At 33.2% G+C, this 20,328-nt stretch overlaps 1 protein-coding gene and 1 long non-coding RNA gene across 2 annotated transcripts; both read left to right on the top strand.

Moving 5' to 3' along the window:
- Nucleotides 1-1,989: 1,989 nt before the first annotated feature.
- LOC114276291 (G-type lectin S-receptor-like serine/threonine-protein kinase At4g27290) lies at nt 1,990-11,539 on the top strand. The gene is made up of 7 exons (XM_082889540.1): nt 1,990-3,283; nt 6,270-7,046; nt 9,929-10,098; nt 10,222-10,432; nt 10,543-10,780; nt 10,868-11,018; nt 11,107-11,539. The coding sequence occupies exons 1-7, from the start codon at nt 2,017-2,019 to the stop codon at nt 11,413-11,415; spliced, it is 3,123 nt and encodes a 1,040-aa protein (XP_082745666.1). The 5' UTR covers nt 1,990-2,016; the 3' UTR covers nt 11,416-11,539.
- A 4,392-nt stretch (nt 11,540-15,931) lies between these two features.
- On the top strand, nt 15,932-18,476 carry LOC114276292 (uncharacterized). The gene is made up of 3 exons (XR_014340567.1): nt 15,932-16,139; nt 16,240-16,335; nt 18,014-18,476. It is a non-coding gene; the product is annotated as an uncharacterized LOC114276292 (long non-coding RNA).
- Nucleotides 18,477-20,328: the final 1,852 nt, after the last annotated feature.

Raw genomic sequence — 20,328 nt, forward strand, 5'->3', positions numbered from 1 at the left:
ACTGGAGGATGTCCAATCATTTTCCTTTCCCTATATTCACCCTCAAAGATTTGATTAGTTTAGTAAGTCATTTTAATTTTTTAATTACGGCAGTGATAGAGGGCCCGAAAGGGGGTGGCCCGAATGCCCCGAAATTTTTTTTTTTTTTTTTTTTTTTTCAGCAGACGAAGAAGAGAAGGAGGGGAGGGGAGGGGAGGGGAGGGGAGGGGGAGGAGGAGGAGGAGGGGGAGGAAGGACTGGAGGGGGCCTAAAAAATGGAGGAAGAAGACGGAGGAAGAAGAGGTGGCGATCGGCGACGAGCAGAGGCGGAGGCGGCGAGCAGAGGCGGCGAAGGCGACGAGCAGAGGCGGCGATCGGATCGGCGACGCGATCGGCGACCGGCGACGTCGACGATCAGAGCAGAGCAGCGAGGCGGCGAAGGCGGAGGCGCGGCGACCGGCGACGACGACGGCCTCTCCCTCTCCCTCTCTTTCTCTTTCTCTCCTTCTCTTTCTCTTTCTCTCAGACTGAGGAAGAAGAAGAAAAAAAAAAAAAAAAAAAAAATCAAAACCCAAAACGACGTCGTTTTGGGTTTTGAGCCAAATTCGAGCCACTAATTTCGGGCCCTCAAGCATTATTCTTTTAATTATTGTAATATGTTAGAATTTTTATGTTTGAAAAGAATATCAGATTTTTTTATTGTTGGATGTAATGTTTATGAGAAAATAAATGTAATAATTATAAATTTATTGTGATATTTTATCTTATTAATTATTTTAGTATATTTTAATTTTTTATAAATTTTAGTAAAAAAAACCCAAATTTAGCTTTCCAAGACACCGCCAATAATGATTTTGGCACCGTTTAGGAAGTAAGTTTATAGGCTTTTTTGGCTATTTTAGCCATAAAAGACAAAATAGGCTATTTTAGCCACAACAAACAAAATATCACATCTAACCCATAATCATTACACTTTTCTCTCACAAAAAAGTCAAAAAAGCCAAAAAGTAAAAAAATTCTTCCCAAATCAAATTTTTTAGCTCAGGTTAAAATAGTTAAAAAAGTCAAAAAATTAAAAAACCAACCCGTTTCCCAAACGGAAGCTTTATGGTCTAAATTTATTTTCTTTGGAGTAGATTTTATGATTTGGCTTTCAACTTTGGTTATGCGTACTTTCCCATCCGCATAGGTCAACTCTTCTGAGACAGTCAAAAGCATTTACACATCCAACCATACAGATGGGGAAGTAAGATGAGCGGTCAGTCTTCAGAAAAATTATTTCATGGTCGAGGGACAACATGTGTTTCTGTCTTTCATTAATCATCAAATGCCAATCTTTCCTGTTGTTTTCCCCGATTCCTTAAACAAAAATGTTGATTCCATCTCTCAAATAATCATAACACTCTTTGACCATGGCTTAAAACTACCAAATAACTTCTCTACTTTCACATAATATTAAAAAAACAATATAAAAAATTACAATTTTTTATTTTTATTTTTTATAATGAAATAACCAAACTTTAGAAACTAAAATAGGCCTTACTACAATGAAATGATATCATATCAGTACTCAAGAAAAAATTATAATAATTGTTAGTGTGTATATCATTACTCTTTTAAGAGTTCTATATTACTAACATTATTTCCAATCAATCTTTGAAAGTTCAAAATCTAATTGCAATTTTTCAAAGTCTATCCGAGTTTTAGATATACATATACTAAATTTGATATTGACACCATATGGTTAATAATGATTATCATACAGGGAATTAAGAAAAATTATTAGATATTCTTAGAGTAGCACGTGTTCATATTTTTTTCACTAATCATCATTCATCATGTTTTTTTCATATTTTTCAATTATCTAATATAAAATTATAAATCTTACTTTTTTTTATCAATCATAATACTTAAAACTCTACGTAACGTATTCTAGGAGTGAGTACCCAATAAATTTTGGAGAACTAGAACCATATGGTTATATTAAATCATGAATAAACAATAAGTTTGCATGTTTGGTGTAATTGAGATTATCAAATGATGGTTTTTCCACTCACTTTCATCTGCATTTTCACTCTTCTCTCCCTCTTCACCAAACTCTCCATGGCAATCGACACCCTATCTCCAAACGAAACACTCACCGACAACGGCAAACCGCTTGTCTCCTCTGGCGAAGCATTCGAATTAGGCTTCTTCAATCCACCATATTCCAACAATCGCTATATTGGAATATGGTTTAAGAATGTCCCAATACGAACACCCATTTGGGTGGCAAACAAAAACAACCCAATATCAGATTCATCAGGCCTCCTCACAATCACCGCCACCGGCAACATCATCATCACCACCAACCAAACAACCACCGTCTGGTCTTCCTCAAATTCATCACCACCAACACCACCAAACAACCCAATCATGCAGCTGCTAGACTCTGGCAACCTTGTGGTGAAAAATGGTGGCGGCGATTATCTGTGGCAAAGTTTTGATTACCCATGCGATACATTAGTACCTGGTATGAAGCTCGGATGGAACTTGAGAACCAATCAAGAATGGTTCTTAACATCGTGGAAAACCTTGCAAGATCCATCTTCTGGCGACTATACGTACAAACTAGACCGTCGTGGCCTCCCACAAATAGTCCTTCGCCAAGGATCAAAAGTGAACTATCGAAGCGGTTTTTGGGACGGTGTTCGCTTCGGTGGAGACCCTCCTCTAGAACAAAACACAGTGTTCGATCCCATCTTCATCTTTAACTCCACCGATGTTTACTTCTCCTTTAAGATCATGGACGGCCCTGTTATTACAAGGTTAGTAGTGAACCAGACAGGCTTGCTTCAGTTCCTCACATGGAACGAAAGGCGTGGGGAATGGTTCAATTTACTTGCCTTGCATCGTGATGCTTGCGATGCCTACGCAACGTGTGGCCCTTATGGCATATGCCGCTTTGATGGTTTCGCTGTTTGCAACTGCCCAAATGGGTTCATACCCGGATTGCAACATGATTGGGACAGGTTTGATTGGTCAGGTGGGTGCGTGCGGAGGACACCGATGAATTGCAGTGTTCCTCAGGGATTCAGAAAGTTGTCAGGGCTGAAATTGCCAGACACAACTTATTTTTTTGTGAATAAGACCAAGATGAGTCAGGTCGATTGCGAAAAGGCTTGTTTGAGAAATTGTACTTGTGTTGCTTTTGCACAAACTAGCGTGAGTGGTTGTGTGTTATGGCTTGGAGAATTGTTTGATATGAAAGAGTCTAGTGAAGGTGGACAAGATTTGTATATTCGGATGGCTGCTTCTGATCTCGGTAAGTGTTTGCCATATTAATCATCATTTTACCCATTTTGATTTATGTTTTTGGTTACAACTATGCTACAGAGCCCGAATGGGCAACGGCTCGAATGGCTCAAAAAACATTTTCCTATTTTTTTTTTTTTTTTTTTTTCTTTTCAGCCGGAGAAAGGAGGAAGACGAAGGAGGGGGAGGGGGAGGGGGAGGGGGAGGAAGGAATGGAGGGGGCCTAAAAAATGGAGGAGGAGGCGGCGGAGGAGGAGGCGACGAGCGGGGCAGAGCCGACGAGGGGCGGAGGCGACGATCGGGGCAGAGCCGGCGACGATCAGAGCAGAGCAGCGAGGCGGCGAAGGCGGAGGCGCGGCGATCGGCTATCGGCGACGACGACGGCGACGGCCTCTCCCTCTCCCTCTCCCTCTCCCTCTCCCTCTCTTTCTCTCCTCCCTCTCTCTCGCCTCTGCTTCTCAGGTTCAAACGAAGAAGAAGAAGCAGAACAGAAAGAACAGGAAGGAAGAAGAAGAAAAAAAAAAAAAAAAAAAAATCAAAACCCAAAACGACGTCGTTTTGGGTTTTGAGCCAAATTCGAGCCATTGATTCGGGCCCTCAAACATTATTCTTTTGGTTAATATAATGATGCTATTATATGCAGTTCTTAAAATAAAAAAATAAAAAAAAATAAAAAAAATTACTTTTGCCATTTTTATTTATTATTTCACGGGTCAATAGCATAAAAAAAGGGGTATTTATATACAAATATTAATTTATGAACTTATACTCCATTAAGTCTTATTTGAAAACATACTATTTTAATAACTTTTTGATTTTTGACTAAAATATGATGTAAAAAAAAAATAGTATGTTTGGAATGATTTTTTAATTTTTTACAAAAAGATATACAAAAAAGTAGAGAGAAATGAGAATATTTGACTTTTTGATATAGGTTATAGGTTTTTTGGTTTTTTAATAACTTTTTTTATTTTTTTGGCTAAAACAAGCACATGTCAAACGAGGTATTGTTTAGGAATAGACTTTTTAAGTAGTTTTTTGAGTTTTAGCTAAAATATAATGTAAAAAAAAAAATAGTATGTTTGGGATGACTTTTTGAATTTTTTTTTTAAAAAAAATGTAAAAAGTAGAGAGAAAAGAGAATCTTTGACTTTTTGGTATAAGTTGTTGGTTTTTTGATTTTTTGATTTTTTTAGTGACTTCTTGCCTTCTAAGCTAAAAAGTGATGTTGCCAAACGAAGCCTAAGTCCTAATTAAGATTTTGTGAACCTTCAAGTCTCATTAAATTTTTAATAGTCAAAATTGCCTTTAAATAATGATTGTTCATCATTAATGATTATCTATAGAGGAATATGATGATTTAACATTTATTTTGATTTTCAAAATTTTAAAACATCAATTTTCAAATTGAAAAAACTAAAAAAAAAAATTATGTTTATTTCCAGTTTTTTTGAAAACACTTTTCAGAAAATTCTATTTTCTTGTTTTCCGTATTTTTTTTTTGTTTTTACTAATTTTTTTTAATATTTTAAGCAATTTTTTTAAAGTTTTAGACACACCTAACATAAATTGGTGGTGCTACATGCACCAATTAGTAATGCATATAGCATTATTCAACATAAATACACTTAAAAAGTATAATTTTTGTGAAAAAAATCTTTAAAAAATTCACTAAATACCAAAAATACAAAAATTCAGTATATTTTTCGTATTTTTTTGTATTTATTACTTTTTAAAAATATTTTTTCACAAATATTTTACTTTTTAGATGCATCTCAGTAAGGTGCATCTAAAAAAGTAAAAAAAAAATGCTTAAAATTTTAAAAATAGACACTAAAAACAAAAAAAAAATATGAAAAACAAAAAACTCAATTTTCTGAAAACTGAATTCAAAAAATTGAAACCAAACACACAAGGGGCATGATGATGGAACATTGATGTGAAAACTGAAAAAAAATAATAAAAATGAAAAAAATTTCGGTTTTAAAACTGAGAAAAAATTGATAATGTTCTCGACTTTATTAGATAGTTGAATCAAAGCGATAAGTAGAAGGACAAAAACGTTTAATCTCACACTCAGTTTTTTTTTTCATCGATTACTGAAACAATTATCTGAAACATTACTATTCAAAATTGATAATGTTATTAATTTTAAAAATTAGAAAAAAAATTGATAAAATTATCAATTTTACTAAATAAAACTTATTAGTTTAAAAAATCTTAAATAAGATTTGAGCTACTATAATATTTATAAATAAGATTTTTAGGTAATTAACTCCATAAAAAATAGACATCGTTGCACTCGTGGTGTGTCAACAATGTTGGGATTGTTACATATCTCAAATATATATAGAAGCATAGCCGCACGCATAAAATAGAAAAACGTACAGAAAAGTTGTAGCAAAAATTTTCCTACGTTGGTGAGAATAAAATTCACTCTCTTTAGAGTACAATGATGAGAACAAAAACTCAGGAATAACTAAGGTCAAGTTTGGCATAACCTAAATAATACAAAAAGTTAAAAAGTCACTATCCTATTTAAGTCACATCATCTTATTTAAATCACATCACCTCTCTAACACATCACATCAAACCCAACCCATATAAGCCAATAAGTCAAAAAGTGTACTTTTTGAAAATATCTCAAACCAACCCTAAATCCCATGCCGACGGGCTTCCCGCTCAGAACCTGGTGCCCTTAGTATTTTCTTAATTTCTCCCCCATAGAATTCCCACAAGTTCCATAAGTTCCATATTAACAGACAAACTATAAAATTTTGAGTTCTATTTATGTATTTTTAGCATTTGGCTAAAGTAGAGTCTGTCTTTCTAGAAACCACTACTGCTAAAAACACATAATAGATAGCGTAGGGAGATGGAACGTCAACAAGGTGGGTGGAATCCAGTATTCCGTCGACGACAAGGTAGAAATGGGGCGGCAGCACAACTGCACACGATCTTTGTTGATGAGATCCCACACTTGATGAATCCTAAAGGTTTGTACACCATATTTTCCAACTTTGGAGTGGTCAAGGATGTCTACATCCCCGACAAACGAAGAAAAGCAACGAAAACCAGATTTGGATTCGTACGATATGACTGTCCTGTTGCAGCGGAGATTGCAATTCAGAAAGCCAATGGAGTATGGTGCGGCGATAAAGCTTTGAAGGTGAAAAAAGCAGATTTCGGAAAAGAAAAGAATCTGATTAATCCGAGACCAAGAGCATATAAACCAGATGGAGTCTCAACAGTGTCTGGCGCTGGGATTGGAGGGAGACACTCTTATGCGGATGTTTTAAAAGGAGGGAGGCCGGGTAGTGATAATCACATCAGAATTCAAGCGGAGGAATATGCCATTGGTTGGCTACTATTGAGTGCAGTAATCAAGCTTAAACCTCATTGCAACTTTGATGGTTTCAAGATTGAATGTCATAACAGAGGATTGAAGGACATACAACTTAGAGAAGGAGGAGGCCGAAATGCGTTTATCACTTTTAACTCTAAAGAAGAAATGAAGCAATTACTGAACAGTTATGGAGGTTGGTTATCGGGGTGGTGTGAATCAATCTTTGAGTGGAACAAAGGTGTGAAGGTAGACAATGAAAGACTGGTTTGGCTAAGCTGCTTTGGAATGCCTCCCAATCTATGGAATGTCAATAACTTCAGGAAAATTGGTGAAGCGTGTGGTGTAGTTGTGGAGTTTGATGATAATGTATCAAGTATGAAGTCTCTGAAGTGTGGGAAAATCAGAATATGTACATCTCATGTATCAAGTATGATAATGTATCAACCTCTAATCACATTTTCCTATTCTGCTCATTTGTATGGCATGTCTGGTCAAGTATCATGGCCTGGTGGGGAATTCAATGGGTGTTACCAGGGTCTTTTGAAGGCTTAATGCAATGGTGGTTGGGATGGAAGCTCAGGAAAAAGGAAAAGAAAGTGTGGAGGGCTGTTTTTATTTCTACTATTTGGTCCCTATGGACGTATAGAAATGACTGTTTATTCAATAACACGCAGCCTGATGCAGATGTGTTGTGTGAGCTTATTAAAATTCGAGTGGCCATGTGGCTGAAATCTGTTAATGTGGGGTGTTGCCTCTCCATTCATGAGATTGTGTCAAACATAAAAGAGGTGAGGCACTTTATTTAAGGTTTATAGGAGGCTCTGCTGGTATGCTGCTGGTCTGTGGAGGTTGCTCTGATGAAAAGTATTGCTGATGAACTTTGTAGTTGGCAGAGGTGGCCCAATCTTTACCATTTATATTAGGAGTTTGCTGATGGATTTTGTTGATTGTCGATCCATGTTTCATTGCTTGGTTTGTATTAGGTGGGGTCAGGGCTTTTTGGGTGAGGTAGTTTTTGGTGTTTGTGGTTGGTTCCTCACCAACTCTTGTGGTTGTGCTAGCATATGATTGGGCGATCTTATCAGTGCCAACCTAGTTGGGATTGATTTGGTTCGCTATGATGCTTTTTGCACTCCTCCTCCTTTTCTTCTTTGATGTAATAGTTTTCTGTTTCATCAATAAAGTTCCTTTTCTTTGCTGATCAAAAAAAAAAACAGACAAACTATAAAAACATCAATCCATACATAATGGATTCTTTGTGGATTCTAGACTCCACAAACTAATCCAAATACATGTAAAAAAACCAATAGCTGTATGGATCTCATAGACTAAAAGACATACACTTAACAAACAAGGTATCTATCTAACGTGTCAGCACAGTATTCACTCATTTTTATTTTGAATACAATGTTCACAAATAATATAATAAATAAAATATGATATTTTTACATTATTGAGGCAAAAACAATCAAGTTTGAATCGACCTTTGACTTATACAGGAACCATCCATTAAGAGTTGTCTTTTGCCCCTTTCAATACACTATTTAGTCAAAAAAATTAGTTGGTGTTGATTAATTTGTGACAATGTTAGCATGGCCCAGACAGAGAGTGCATTAAATTTAATAACATGGTCGAATTCAATACTTATTTATTTTCATTTTTTTTAGTGAGTTCATTACACTATTTATTTATTTATTTATTTTTGACAAGTAGATTAGTTGTGCCCATTTGTTAATTCAAGTACATACATCTAGAATTATATTAACATGTTTTATGAATAAATTTTAATCTCATTGGCTAATGTTTTATATTATGTTTTCTTATGATTTTGGTGGATACTAAAAAAGGATCCAATAAAAAGAACAAACGAGCTACAGCGATTACATCAATAATAGTCATTTCAGGGGTTCTTGTCTTAAGTTTAATCGGCTGGTATTTTTTGAAGGAGCTTCACAAGAGAAGAGGTAAATATTTTATGCTCGAGTTTAATTATTTATTTATTTTTGAAAAATTGTTTCAGCAGTTAATGCCATCCAACTATTTGACATAATGTTTATTTGACAAAATTGATGTGCCACAAAGACTTTCATCCTAGCAACCCAAGAGTCACTCACTCCTGCCAAATTCACTGGTTCAAAAGACTTTCATCCAGAACGTACATATTTTTAAACTTCTTAACGTATGTTGACAAAATTCAATTTTTTTCAAAATTTTGCAGTCTATTTTGCGAATTTAAGATTTAGCATTCTGTCATTAATAAATTTTTTTCTCAAATTTATGCTTAAATTTGACTTTTTTGATTGAAGTGTTTCATAACCAAAACATTTACTCAATTTTTTATTTATCAAAAAAAAAAATTGACTCAATTTTTTTACATTTAACGCCTCGTTTGGGAACCCTCCCGTTTAGCCAAAAAGCCAAAAAGTTACTAAATTAGCCAAAAAGCCAACAACCCATACCAAAAAGTCAAAGATTCTCTTTTCTCTCTACTTTTTGCACATCTTTTCATAAAAAGTCAAAAAGTCATCCCAAACATACTAGTTTTTTTTAGCTCATATTTTAGCCAAATAGCCAAAAAGTTACTGAATTAGCCTGTTTCCAAACGAGGCCTAAATTTGAATATCAATCCTTTTTCTCATCTGAAAGGTCAAGGATCATAGTCACTTTGATCAATGAATAAAATTAGGATGAAGAAAGAGAAAAGGTAGCTTGTTCTTAAAATGAAGAAATCTCAAGGATCATTCTCACTCTAATACTCAAACATGTCTTAATATATGGTTATAATGACAAATAAGATTTTAATTTGTCTATTCTAGTTTGATTTTACATTGTGTAATGAAAAAATAGTTAAAAAAAAAAGATAACAAATAATTAACTGTTTGAGCCTAAGGAACTTCTATCTAAGAGATCTTAAGTTCAAGTCTTGATGTCATATTTAGTTGGTATGTGAAGCTAGTGGGTAGTCGCACATACCTAAGTTTGCGCAGCGTGTGTGGCATATTTATGGCTCCTTGCTTTAGCAATTTTGATTAGTGATATTTTAAGATCATTTAGATTATGAAAGTGAATTGCATGATATTCAATTACCCTAGCAACTAAGTACAAAGACAATTAGCAAATGATAATAAATGTTTATTCTTTAATCTCTGCATCAATTTGGATTTCATCATTTTAAAAGTTTCTCTTGATGATAATAAGAGACGATAATTATCGCATATAATGCAATGTAGGATTGGAGGAACTATTGGAGTGCGTTTACCTTTTATGTAATAAATATTTCTCGTCTAAATAAGTTTACAATCATTACAGCTTGGAGATTGGATAATAGAAACCAAAAGGTTCAAGACAACAACCAAGGAATTGTGGAGGATGAGAACTTAGCATTACTTTTATTTGATTTGGCCACCGTTTCTAGTGCCACTAACAACTTCTCCTTAACAAATAAGATTGGAGAAGGTGGTTTTGGTCCTGTTTATCGGGTAATTTTCTGTAATGTATGAAAACTTAACAATCAAATGTTGATTGTTTTTTGCTTTAGTCATGGTAAATTATTTGCCTTTCTTGACTTGTTGAGTAATATCAAGGTTCATGATAAACCATAGGGTGAACTCACAACTGGAAGAGAAATAGCAGTGAAGAGACTCTCCAAAACTTCAAGACAAGGCCTCTCAGAGTTCAAGAATGAGGTCATCTTAATTTCAAAGCTACAACATCGCAATCTAGTTAGACTTTTGGGATGTTGCATTCATGAAGAGGAGAGGATGTTGATCTATGAGTACATGCCAAACAAAAGTTTGGACACATTCATCTTTAGTTAAGATCTAAACACTTGAAATCTATCACAATGTTTACCTAAAGTATACTGAGATATATATATATATATATATATATTTTTAACTTAGTTTAAATTTAAATTGTTTCAGATCAAACAAGAGGTACATCACTTGATTGGAAAAAGCGCTTTGGCATAATAGTGGGAATTGCTCGAGGACTTCTCTATCTTCATCGAGATTCAAGATTGAGAGTAATTCATAGGGATTTGAAAGCAGGAAACATTTTGTTGGATAGTGAGATGAATCCCAAAATTGCAGACTTTGGGTTAGCAAGATCGTTTGGTGGTGATCAATTTGAAGAAAATACAAATAGGGTTATTGGGACTTAGTAAGTACATATCCTTTGTCTCTCATTTCTCTCATATTTATGTATAGAGCTTTCCATTTGATATATTTCCTTAATGATTGTGTGTAGTGGCTATATGTCTCCTGAATATGCAATAAATGGGCACTTTTCAGTGAAATCCGATGTTTTTAGCTTTGGTGTAATGGTTTTAGAGATTGTGAGTGGCAAGAAGAATAGAGGATTTTATGATCGTGATCATGGCCTCAACCTTTTGGGACATGTGAGTTCAAAATTTAATGTTACCAATTGTATGAGGTTAGAATTTGTTTTGTGGTGTGAATCAAAGTATGAATTGTTTTTTGATGTAGGCATGGAAGTTATGGCATGAAGAAAAGCCCATAAAACTATTTGATGTTTTCATGGAGCATCCAATTCCCACATCAGAAGTGTTAAGATGTATCCAAGTAGCCCTTTTGTGTGTGCAACAACGTCCTGAAGACAGACCAACAATGTCATATGTTCTGTTAATGTTGGATAGTGAGAACCCAGTGTTGCCCATGCCTAAACAACCCGGCTTTTACTCTGAAAGAGTTATAACTAATATAGATTATTCATCAATTGGGAAACATCATTGTACAACAAATGAAGTAACCATAACAATGCTACATGGTAGATAGAATTGTTGTTCTAATCTTTGAAAAAAAATTATTTGCATAGCTTATATTGCTTTGTAAATGTAAAATCTTATCTACCAAACTCGTAAATTTGTAATTTGTTTGGGGGAAAGAAAAAGAAAATAAATTAATTTCATTACATGATTTTAATTATTCAATGAAAATGTTATTGTCATTTTAGCGAAATCATTTGGGATAATATTAATCATATAAATACTTGGCTTTGTACCTACCTCTTGCTCTGTCAGTGACTTCAATTTTTTTTTTTTTTTTTTTTTTTGGAGCAAGATCATACTTAACTAAGTGCTGTCTTTCTTGTATTTTACTAATTGCTTCTTGTAATTATGAAATTGATGCTCTTTGCTTCAAGACCCCTAGTGCTAATGTTTGGTTAAAGGAGAAACTAAGGTGTTACAAAAAGATAAATTATAACTTTATATTCTCATAGTTTGACCCAAATATCATTTTGATTCATATTATTTCAATTTAAACAATGTAGTGCCTAAATTTTTAAGTTTTGATTTGGTCATTCAAACATGACAAAGGATCAAACACTTGGGTTTGCTCTGTGGTCGACTGTGAAGATGTTTGTTTGAGAAATTGTACTTATGTTGCTTTTGCACAAACTAGTGTGAGCGGTTGTTTGGTATGGTTTGGAGACTTGCTTGATATGAAAGAGTCTAGTGAAGGTGGAAAAGAATTGTATATTCGGATGGCCGCTTCTGATCTCGATAAGTGTTTTCTATGTTAATCATCACTTTCTTATTTTACTATTTTGATTTCAACACTGCTACACACTGAGATGTTTTATTTATAATTTCATTTAAAAATATCAATTTATGATTCAAAGTCATTTAATAAGTGGAGTCCATACTTGACTATTCAATATTCACCATACAATTTAGTTTTGGATTCAAATTTATAAACCTATAATCTTGGTCAATAGAATTACTCTTTGCACAACTAGTTTACTCATACCCCAGGTTGTCTCTAGTCCAGTGAATGGATTGGATCATACTGTTTAGATTTGTGGTGCTATCACAGATTATATTTTAATAATTTGAATCGTTTATTTTTTAGATCTTAATGTGTGGATTATTCATAAAAGAAAATTTTAAATCAATCCGACAATTTATGATATTTTATAAAGTTTGTATGAAAAAAAAAAAAAAAAAAAATCGGCGACAAACATTTTTTAGAAATTAAATTATTTATTTTTTTAAAGATAAATGTGAAAACATTATTTAGTTACGAGTATTGGATTGACATGATTTTATTATGAATGATTTACACGTTCTGACTTAAAAAATAAATAATTCAAGTCAATCGGATAGGACATGTGATAGACTCCACAAGTCCAAATAACATGATCTAGTCCATTCACTGCACTGGCGAGAAGTTGGTTCCAAATTTATAACATGCTTTGCCAATAAATTTTTCTCCCAATGGCCGATGTTTTTTGTTTTTTAGTAGGAGCTAAGAAGGATCGAATACAAAGGACAAATGAACAGCAATGATTGCATCAGTAGTGGTCATTTTAGGAGTTCTTATCATGGCTTTAATCGGTTGGTATTTTTTGAGGTAACTTCACATGAGAAAAGGCAAAATACTTTAGAGTTATGCTAGGGATCCCAACTATTCTATCAAACCTCTCACATGGGTGTGGAACCCACACACACATAGATTTGTGTGAGTCCCACCCCATGTGAGAGATTTGGTAGAATATTTGAGATACATAACATTTCTCAATACTTTATCCTGGAGTTTATTTAATTAATTATTTTCTATTTTTTGGAAAATTGTTTCATTAGTTAATGCCATACAACTGTTTGACATAATGTTTATTTGACAAAATTGATGTTCCACATAAATTACCATTTTAGATTCACTACAACAAAATGCACATTTGGCGATTAAAAAAAATTTAGTCGCCAAAAGTTGTGGATGTAGCAATCTCGGTTTCAACCCTTTTTTCATGTTTTGCCACTTTGACTGGGCAGGTCGGGGATCAAGCTGCCTGGTCAGCTCGTGGGGGTCGAGGGGGCAGCGCCTCTTGGCGGGTCCAAGGGCAACGCCCTGGCGGGGTCGAGGGGCAGTGCCCCCAAAGTAAAAATGCAAAATGCATTCGAAATTGCTTGAGCTGTACATGCGGAACACAGGGGAGGGCTTGTTTGGCTACTGCAATAAATGCAGGTGCGGGAGTGTAAGTGCGGGAGAAGTGCCGCACGTGCGGTGGTAGGTACGTCTGAAATTTTATTCTTTTCTTCTCTTTAGGCTGAGTGTATCTCAATCTTGTTATGTCTCTTTCTCTCTACAAACCCTTTCCTCTCCCTTCTCTTTACATTTCCCTACGCCAAATTGAATCAAAACCTTGATTTTTCAAGATCCATTAGAGTTCTGTCATAGTTTCTTTATCAAAGTTGGTTAACTTGTAGAGGGCTTCATTTTGTGCGGTGAAGATCGAGTTTTGACATTGTTGATTTTGGAGGTTTCATCTCAGTTCTTCTTCAAAACTTAAGATAGAGATTTTCTTAGAGTTATATATATATATATATATCTAGATGATTTTCGAAAACATCCTTCGATAGCTTTGAAAATTGATTATTGATTCAAGAAGTTGAGCGATTTTGAAAGTGAGTTTGTCTCTTGTTCTTTTAAAATGATCTTATGGATTTTGATCTTTGTTGATTGAAGAAAAGATGATTTTAGAAAGTTTTCTTTCAAAAGATTTGAGTTGTACAGTTTTGGTGAGAAAACCTAAAAATTGGAGATTTTTAAAAGAGATTGAAAATCCATGAATGATATTGTTGTATTTATTTTGTGTGTCAAAATAAATGGATGTTTGAAAAAAATTTTATTCATATTTATATAAATGATGAATTTCAGAGAATGTAAGAATTGTTGTTCATTTTAGAAATTATTGTTCAAAATGTTGAAATAATCTTGAAATGACTAATTATTGATGATACTTGAGAAGAGGAAATTGTGTTATTCCTTGGATGATGAATTGGAATAAAAGTATTTATATTCATCTTATGTTATTAGCATATCAATTCATTTGATTACATTAAACTTTGAAAGTTGATTTGAAAACTTGCATTGAGAAAAGAATGTTGAGAAACAAGTTTTCATGAATTGGTTTTGGGGTAAATACGGTGGTAAGTCTTGACAGGTGGTATAGATGAAATTGAATAGGTGTCAAGCCTTCCAGTTAATACTGGTAAAAATGACAGATTATAGGTGTCGAGCCTTCCCGTCAATGCCGGTAAAAATGACAAATTGGTAGTACTTGTATGGTCTACTTGCAGACACCAGCCTAGGAATTACCAAAGTCGTATTTACCGCTCTTGAAATGAATTGTTAAGTTTTGAAGAATTGAAATTGCATGGCATCATTGAGCATGATGATGGTTTTCAAATATGAATATGTGATTTTCTTTTAAAAGGGCATAACATAGCATGTGTATTTCATCTCTTGAGATTTGTATAAAATGTATATACTTTGTTAAGGATTTTCTACTGGGCTTTATGCTCACCCTACGAGATTTTTGTGCAGAAAAAGATGTGGTGATGCTGCCTAACTAGAGGCGAGGAAATGTGTGTTGAGAGTACGAGACTCTCATTTTGCTGTGACTTTGTGTGTAAGCCAAATGCTGTATGTGTGTGGGTTTGAATAACCATTTTGTGTAACCAAGCTCAAGCCTTGGAAACTTGTAAACCCCTTGGGGGTATTTATTTGTTTATTTACTTCTTGTTGGATTAATGTATTGTTGAATGAAGAACTATTGTATCATGTAATGTAAGTTTGGAGATTTATATTCAGTTTTCCTTGAAAGAGTCATAATTGTTGTATTATCATTTAGGTTAGAAATTTGGGGCGTTACATTAGAATTGGCGACTAATAATTTTTTTAGTCGGAAAAAGTAAAATATTTAGCTACTAATTTTTTTTAGTCGGCATATATTGATTATTGGCGACTAAAAAAAATTTAGTCGCTAAAAATGGCAAAATTGGCGACAAAAAAAAAATTTTAGTCGCCGTATATTGAGTTTTGGCTACTAAAACTAGTCGCCGAGTGGAAAATAAAAAATTATTTTTTTATTTTTGGTCGCGGTCGCCAAAAAATTACTTTCCACGACCAAAAAATATTTTAGTCGTCTTATTTTGAGTTTTGGCTACTAAAACCATTTAGTCGCCAAATGAAAAATAAAAAATATTTTTTATCTTTGGCGACCAAAAGTTTGGTCACTAAAAACTTATTTCCAGTAACAAAAAAAAACTTTAGTTACCGTATATTGAGTTTTGGCAGCCAAAATTAATTCGTCGTCAAATAAAAAATGAAAAATTATTATTTATTTTGACGATCAAAAGTTTAATCGTCAAAAATTTATTTTCAGCGACTAAAAATTAAAATATTTGGAGCCAAACATTTCAAATTTTTAAGAGATTTTATAAAATTAATTAGGGACTAAAATATGTAATATATATATATATATATATATATATTTGATTTCCAAATCACAATCCAGCGCCTGTCTTTCTCTCTTCAGCATCTGCCTCTGCCTCTGCCTCTGCCTCTCTGGTGCTCTTCTCCTCTCCCTCTCTCACAGCCACTCCACCAGCTGTGCCTCCACCGCTCCTCCTTACGATCGCTGCCAACTAGAGCACTGATTTCAAGCTCTCTCTCTCTCTCTCTCTCTGTAGTTCGCATATTGACCCAAAATCTAGGTTGGTGATTAGGTCTTCTTCTACACCATTTTTCTGGGTACTGATCGATAGAACCACCACTGTTTTTCTTCATTAAAATTGTTTCCTGTATATAATGCAGAAGATGAGTGTAGATCTGGTCGCCTCGAATACCCATGGGAATCTCGATGAGCAGATTGCACAGCTCATGCAGTGCAAACCCTTGTCCGAGCCTGAGGTGCCTCTCTCTCTCTCTCTCTCTCTCTCTCTCTCTCTCTTTCATCTTTTGCCTCTATTCTTGGTCTCATTTGCAATTTGTTTTGAATTCTCAATTTTTGTTTGGTAAGGGTACTTGCATTTGAGGCTCTTCAATTGGGTTGTTTTTGTTTTTTAACTTTTTTGGTCGGATCTGGGTTGATTTTGTTTAGGTGTTTGTGTTCTCAATAGAAATGCTTTATATACACATAATAAATATGATAGATATGCATCTGTAGACATGTGTATATCAGGGGAATCTTGGATGATTTTGATGTGTGGTCTGCAGTTTGTAGCTGAGATCGTGTTTTAGGGCACGATGATGGATTTTCTTTTAGTCGAAAAGGAGGAAATCATCATCGTAGTCATGATTATGTAGTGTTTTGATCAATATTCAAATGAGTAGGTTATGGTATTAATAACAATTCAAAGGATGTAGGATGGCAATTTATTCTGATCATCACTACCCTACCCTGCCACACCCCTTTATGCATACACAGTTACATTTCTAGACAAATGATAAAAGAATTTCTGATCTTGGAGCAACAACAATAATTTCACTGAAAAAAGGCTAACATATATACACAACTCACAAAAAAGCCAAAATGATTGAAAGGTGTTGTAAAGAAATACAGTGCGGAAGTAGGGGCTTCCCAATTTGCACATGCTGCATTTAGTTCTCCTCTCTGCCTCAACCTTTCTTGTTTCTAGAAATAGGTTAAGTATTCAATCTAGAATCCATTGACTTAACTTTATACAATATGAACTCTCAATAATAAGTGAATCAATGCTATGTCAGTTAGCCTGATCTATTTTGGGCAAGTCTGGGCTTATAAATTTGTGCATGATCAAGACTAGTAGCAATTCCAATTATGATAAAATTATAAGGATTTAAGAATGTTGGTGTTGATTTAAGAAATGCCTTTGGTGTTGGTACGAGTTTTTGCTAATTGAATAAGGTTAGGGCTTTTAAAGCATTGTGCATGTTCTATTACCTTGTGCAGCAGCTAAGCTTGTATGATTAGTGCTGAGAAATTATGTAAAAATGGGTAGATGCCTTGGAGATGAATTATATTCTACTTCGTATAATAATCACTTCCATGCTTTCAGTTCTGCCTACAACCAATGCTCTGGTAATTGTGTGCTAGACATTTGTTTAATCTTAGCTTGAGAAAAATTTGTAGTTGTTGTCAAGCATGACGGTGAGGTTATTGTAAACAGAACAATGACTCTTTGCATTTGGTGATTGCTTTGCTGATTCTCAGTTGAAGTCCTTTCTTATTCTCAAAAAAAAAGGTTGTGTTTTTGAAGAGCGTTCAGGTCATATGGAAGGGATTATCATTGTTGATATGCATGGGGTTGGAAACATTAATTATCACCGCCGCTTTATTGAATGTATTTACTTTCCGATTATTTAACCTTCCTTTCCCTATGACTTTCACAGTGATACTTTAGACAAATGTTGACTTCTATGATTTTTAATTGTAGGCTTCTCAAGAGTCACAATGGTACCATAAGATCCATATATGCATGTACTTCCTTTTGTTTGCATTATTAATTGGACTGATTGTTTGATTCAGGGCAGTGTTTCAGTTAGATCAAAATTACAAAGTTATTTGCTTTATTTAACTAAACCTTTTGTTTGTATTTTTCTTTCTCAGGGCCTTCAAGTAAGTTAGCACATGCTTGACTTGTTAATTACCCTCGTTCTTGAGAATAAGAAAATATATCCACCCATCATGTTCAGTGTCTCCTCTTTCACTCAGACCTGAAGAAAGGAGATCTTGGGGTTTGATGGTCCTAAAATGACATTCTATCTAAATTCTTATTTCTCATGCTTGATAGTGTTTTGTCTTTTTCTACCAAATATCATTTGATGGTCTTGCATTTTTGGTACTAATGGATGCAATTATTTTTTGTAGATGGCTTTTGGCATGAATTTGTGGATATTTTTTCTATACGGAGGATAATTTACACTTTTGTATAATCTAATTTTTTTTTTTTTTTTGTGTTCGGAGGACATGTTTTGGTGTGATTTTGTATTTTGTATGGAATTATTATTTTAGGTTGGAATATACTTAGTTTGTATGAAATTTGACATTAAAAGGTATTTCTTTTTGGATAGTTGGAAGTGAAATGGATGCAAATTGCAGAATGGTTTATGATATATGTATTGTTTTATTTATATACATGGTACAGGTTGCATAGAATGTATGCATACAGGTTGTGGACAAAATAATTAAAAATAAATAAAATCATGATTTTGGCGGCTAAACAATTGGTAGCCTAAAATGAAGTAAATATTTTTAGCAACTAAATAGTTAGTAGCTATAAATAAAAATAAAATGACAAAAAAAAAATTGGCTACTAAAACTTTAGTAGTCAAAAATAAAATCAAACTTTAGGCGACTAAAATATTTAGTAGTTAAAAAAAATAAGATGAACATCGAAAACTTTTTGGCGACAAACTTTTTGAGTCTATGAAAAGGCGATATTAATTTTTTCGAAAAGGTTTTGGTGACTAAAAAATTAGTCGGCAATTGATGACTTTTGGCGACTAAATTCATAGTCGCCAAAATCTTTCTCGACAATTGTTCAATGACTAATTTAGCAATCAAAAAATTTAGTCGCTAAAAAGTTTTGGCGACTAAAAATTTAGTCACCAAAAGTGTATTTTGTTGTATACAATTTATATTTGAATCATATATTTGGAAAGTAAAAGAAAAAATATGAATGAAATGTAAATTAAATATAATTACATTTCACTTATTTTTTCCTTTTCTCTTTTTAAATTTTTACCCAAATCCATAATCTAAACACAACTTTTCATCTAAAAAAAAAAAAAAAACCCTTAAAACATCTCCAATGTGCTCTTTAAAAGAGACTTTTTGGCTACTATAACTAATCTCATTCTATTTTACTCATTCCAATAAACTAGCTAGAGCTATTCTAACTTAAAAATTTCTGAGCTAATTACATTTTTTGTTTTAATTAACGAAAGTCGGTAATTAGTTGTTAGATTAGCATCTTGAGAGAATTGAAACTCACACCCATACACCTTGTAAGAAAATATTGTGTGTTTGGTTTGAGTTTTTTGAATTAAATTTTTTGAAAATTGAATTTTTTGTTTTTTGTATTTTTTTTTAGTGAATATTTTTAAAATTTTAAGCATTTTATTTATTTTTTTAGATGCACCTTATTTAGATGTATCTAAAAAGTAAAAACTTAGAGAAAAAATATTTTAAAAAATTAATAAATACATAAAAATATGAAAAATATACTAAATTCTTATTTTTTTTTGTATTTTTTGTATTTTTTGTAGTGAATTTTTAAAAGATTTTTTTCACAAAAATTATCCTTTTTATGTGTATATATGTTAGATGTGTCTAAAAATTAAAAAAATTGCTTAAAATATTAAAAAAAATCTGTAAAAACAAAAAAATACAAAAAATAAGAAAGTATAATTTTCTAAAAAGTGCTTTTAAAAAACCAAAAATAAACAAATTTCACAACCCTCCCCCCCTCCCAAAGGAGAGATTTAGTGGTCAAAGGGTTAGCCAACTAGGCTAGAACCATTGGTTTCTAAACTAATTACAATTGGAGAGTATTATAAGGTTCTTTAAAAAGTTCATGTGAATAAATAAGTCAAATAAATAGTAAAACTAAAGTACATAAATAAAAAAAGAATTAGGTAAAACAAAGAAATATATATATATATATATATATATTTAATATTTTAGCTAGTAAAAAGTGAAAAAATGAAGAGTATGGCTAGAGCCCAAGATTCATGCACTCCTGCTAAATGCACTTGTTCAAAAGTCTTTGCATGTGCTACTAGTAAAGGTCGTTAATTTTAGAGACCAAATTTAAGCTAGATTTAAAATAGGACTAAAATGAAACTTAACTCAAACTAAAGAAGTTAAAAGTATAATTAACTGATAAATGTTTATTCTTTATTCTTTTCATCAATTTGGAT

This window comes from Camellia sinensis, chromosome 9 (assembly GCF_055761805.1).
Source record: "Camellia sinensis isolate YWXY chromosome 9, ASM5576180v1, whole genome shotgun sequence".
Classification (NCBI taxonomy): domain Eukaryota; kingdom Viridiplantae; phylum Streptophyta; class Magnoliopsida; order Ericales; family Theaceae; genus Camellia; species Camellia sinensis.

Coding starts and splice junctions, on each gene's coding strand:
- LOC114276291 (XM_082889540.1), top strand. CDS start 2,017: ATGATGGTTTTTCCACTCACTTTCATCTGCATTTTCACTCTTCTCTCC. Junction 10,099..10,221: donor GTTTTGGTCCTGTTTATCGG/GTAATTTTCTGT, acceptor GATAAACCATAG/GGTGAACTCACAACTGGAAG. Junction 10,781..10,867: donor AATAGGGTTATTGGGACTTA/GTAAGTACATAT, acceptor GATTGTGTGTAG/TGGCTATATGTCTCCTGAAT.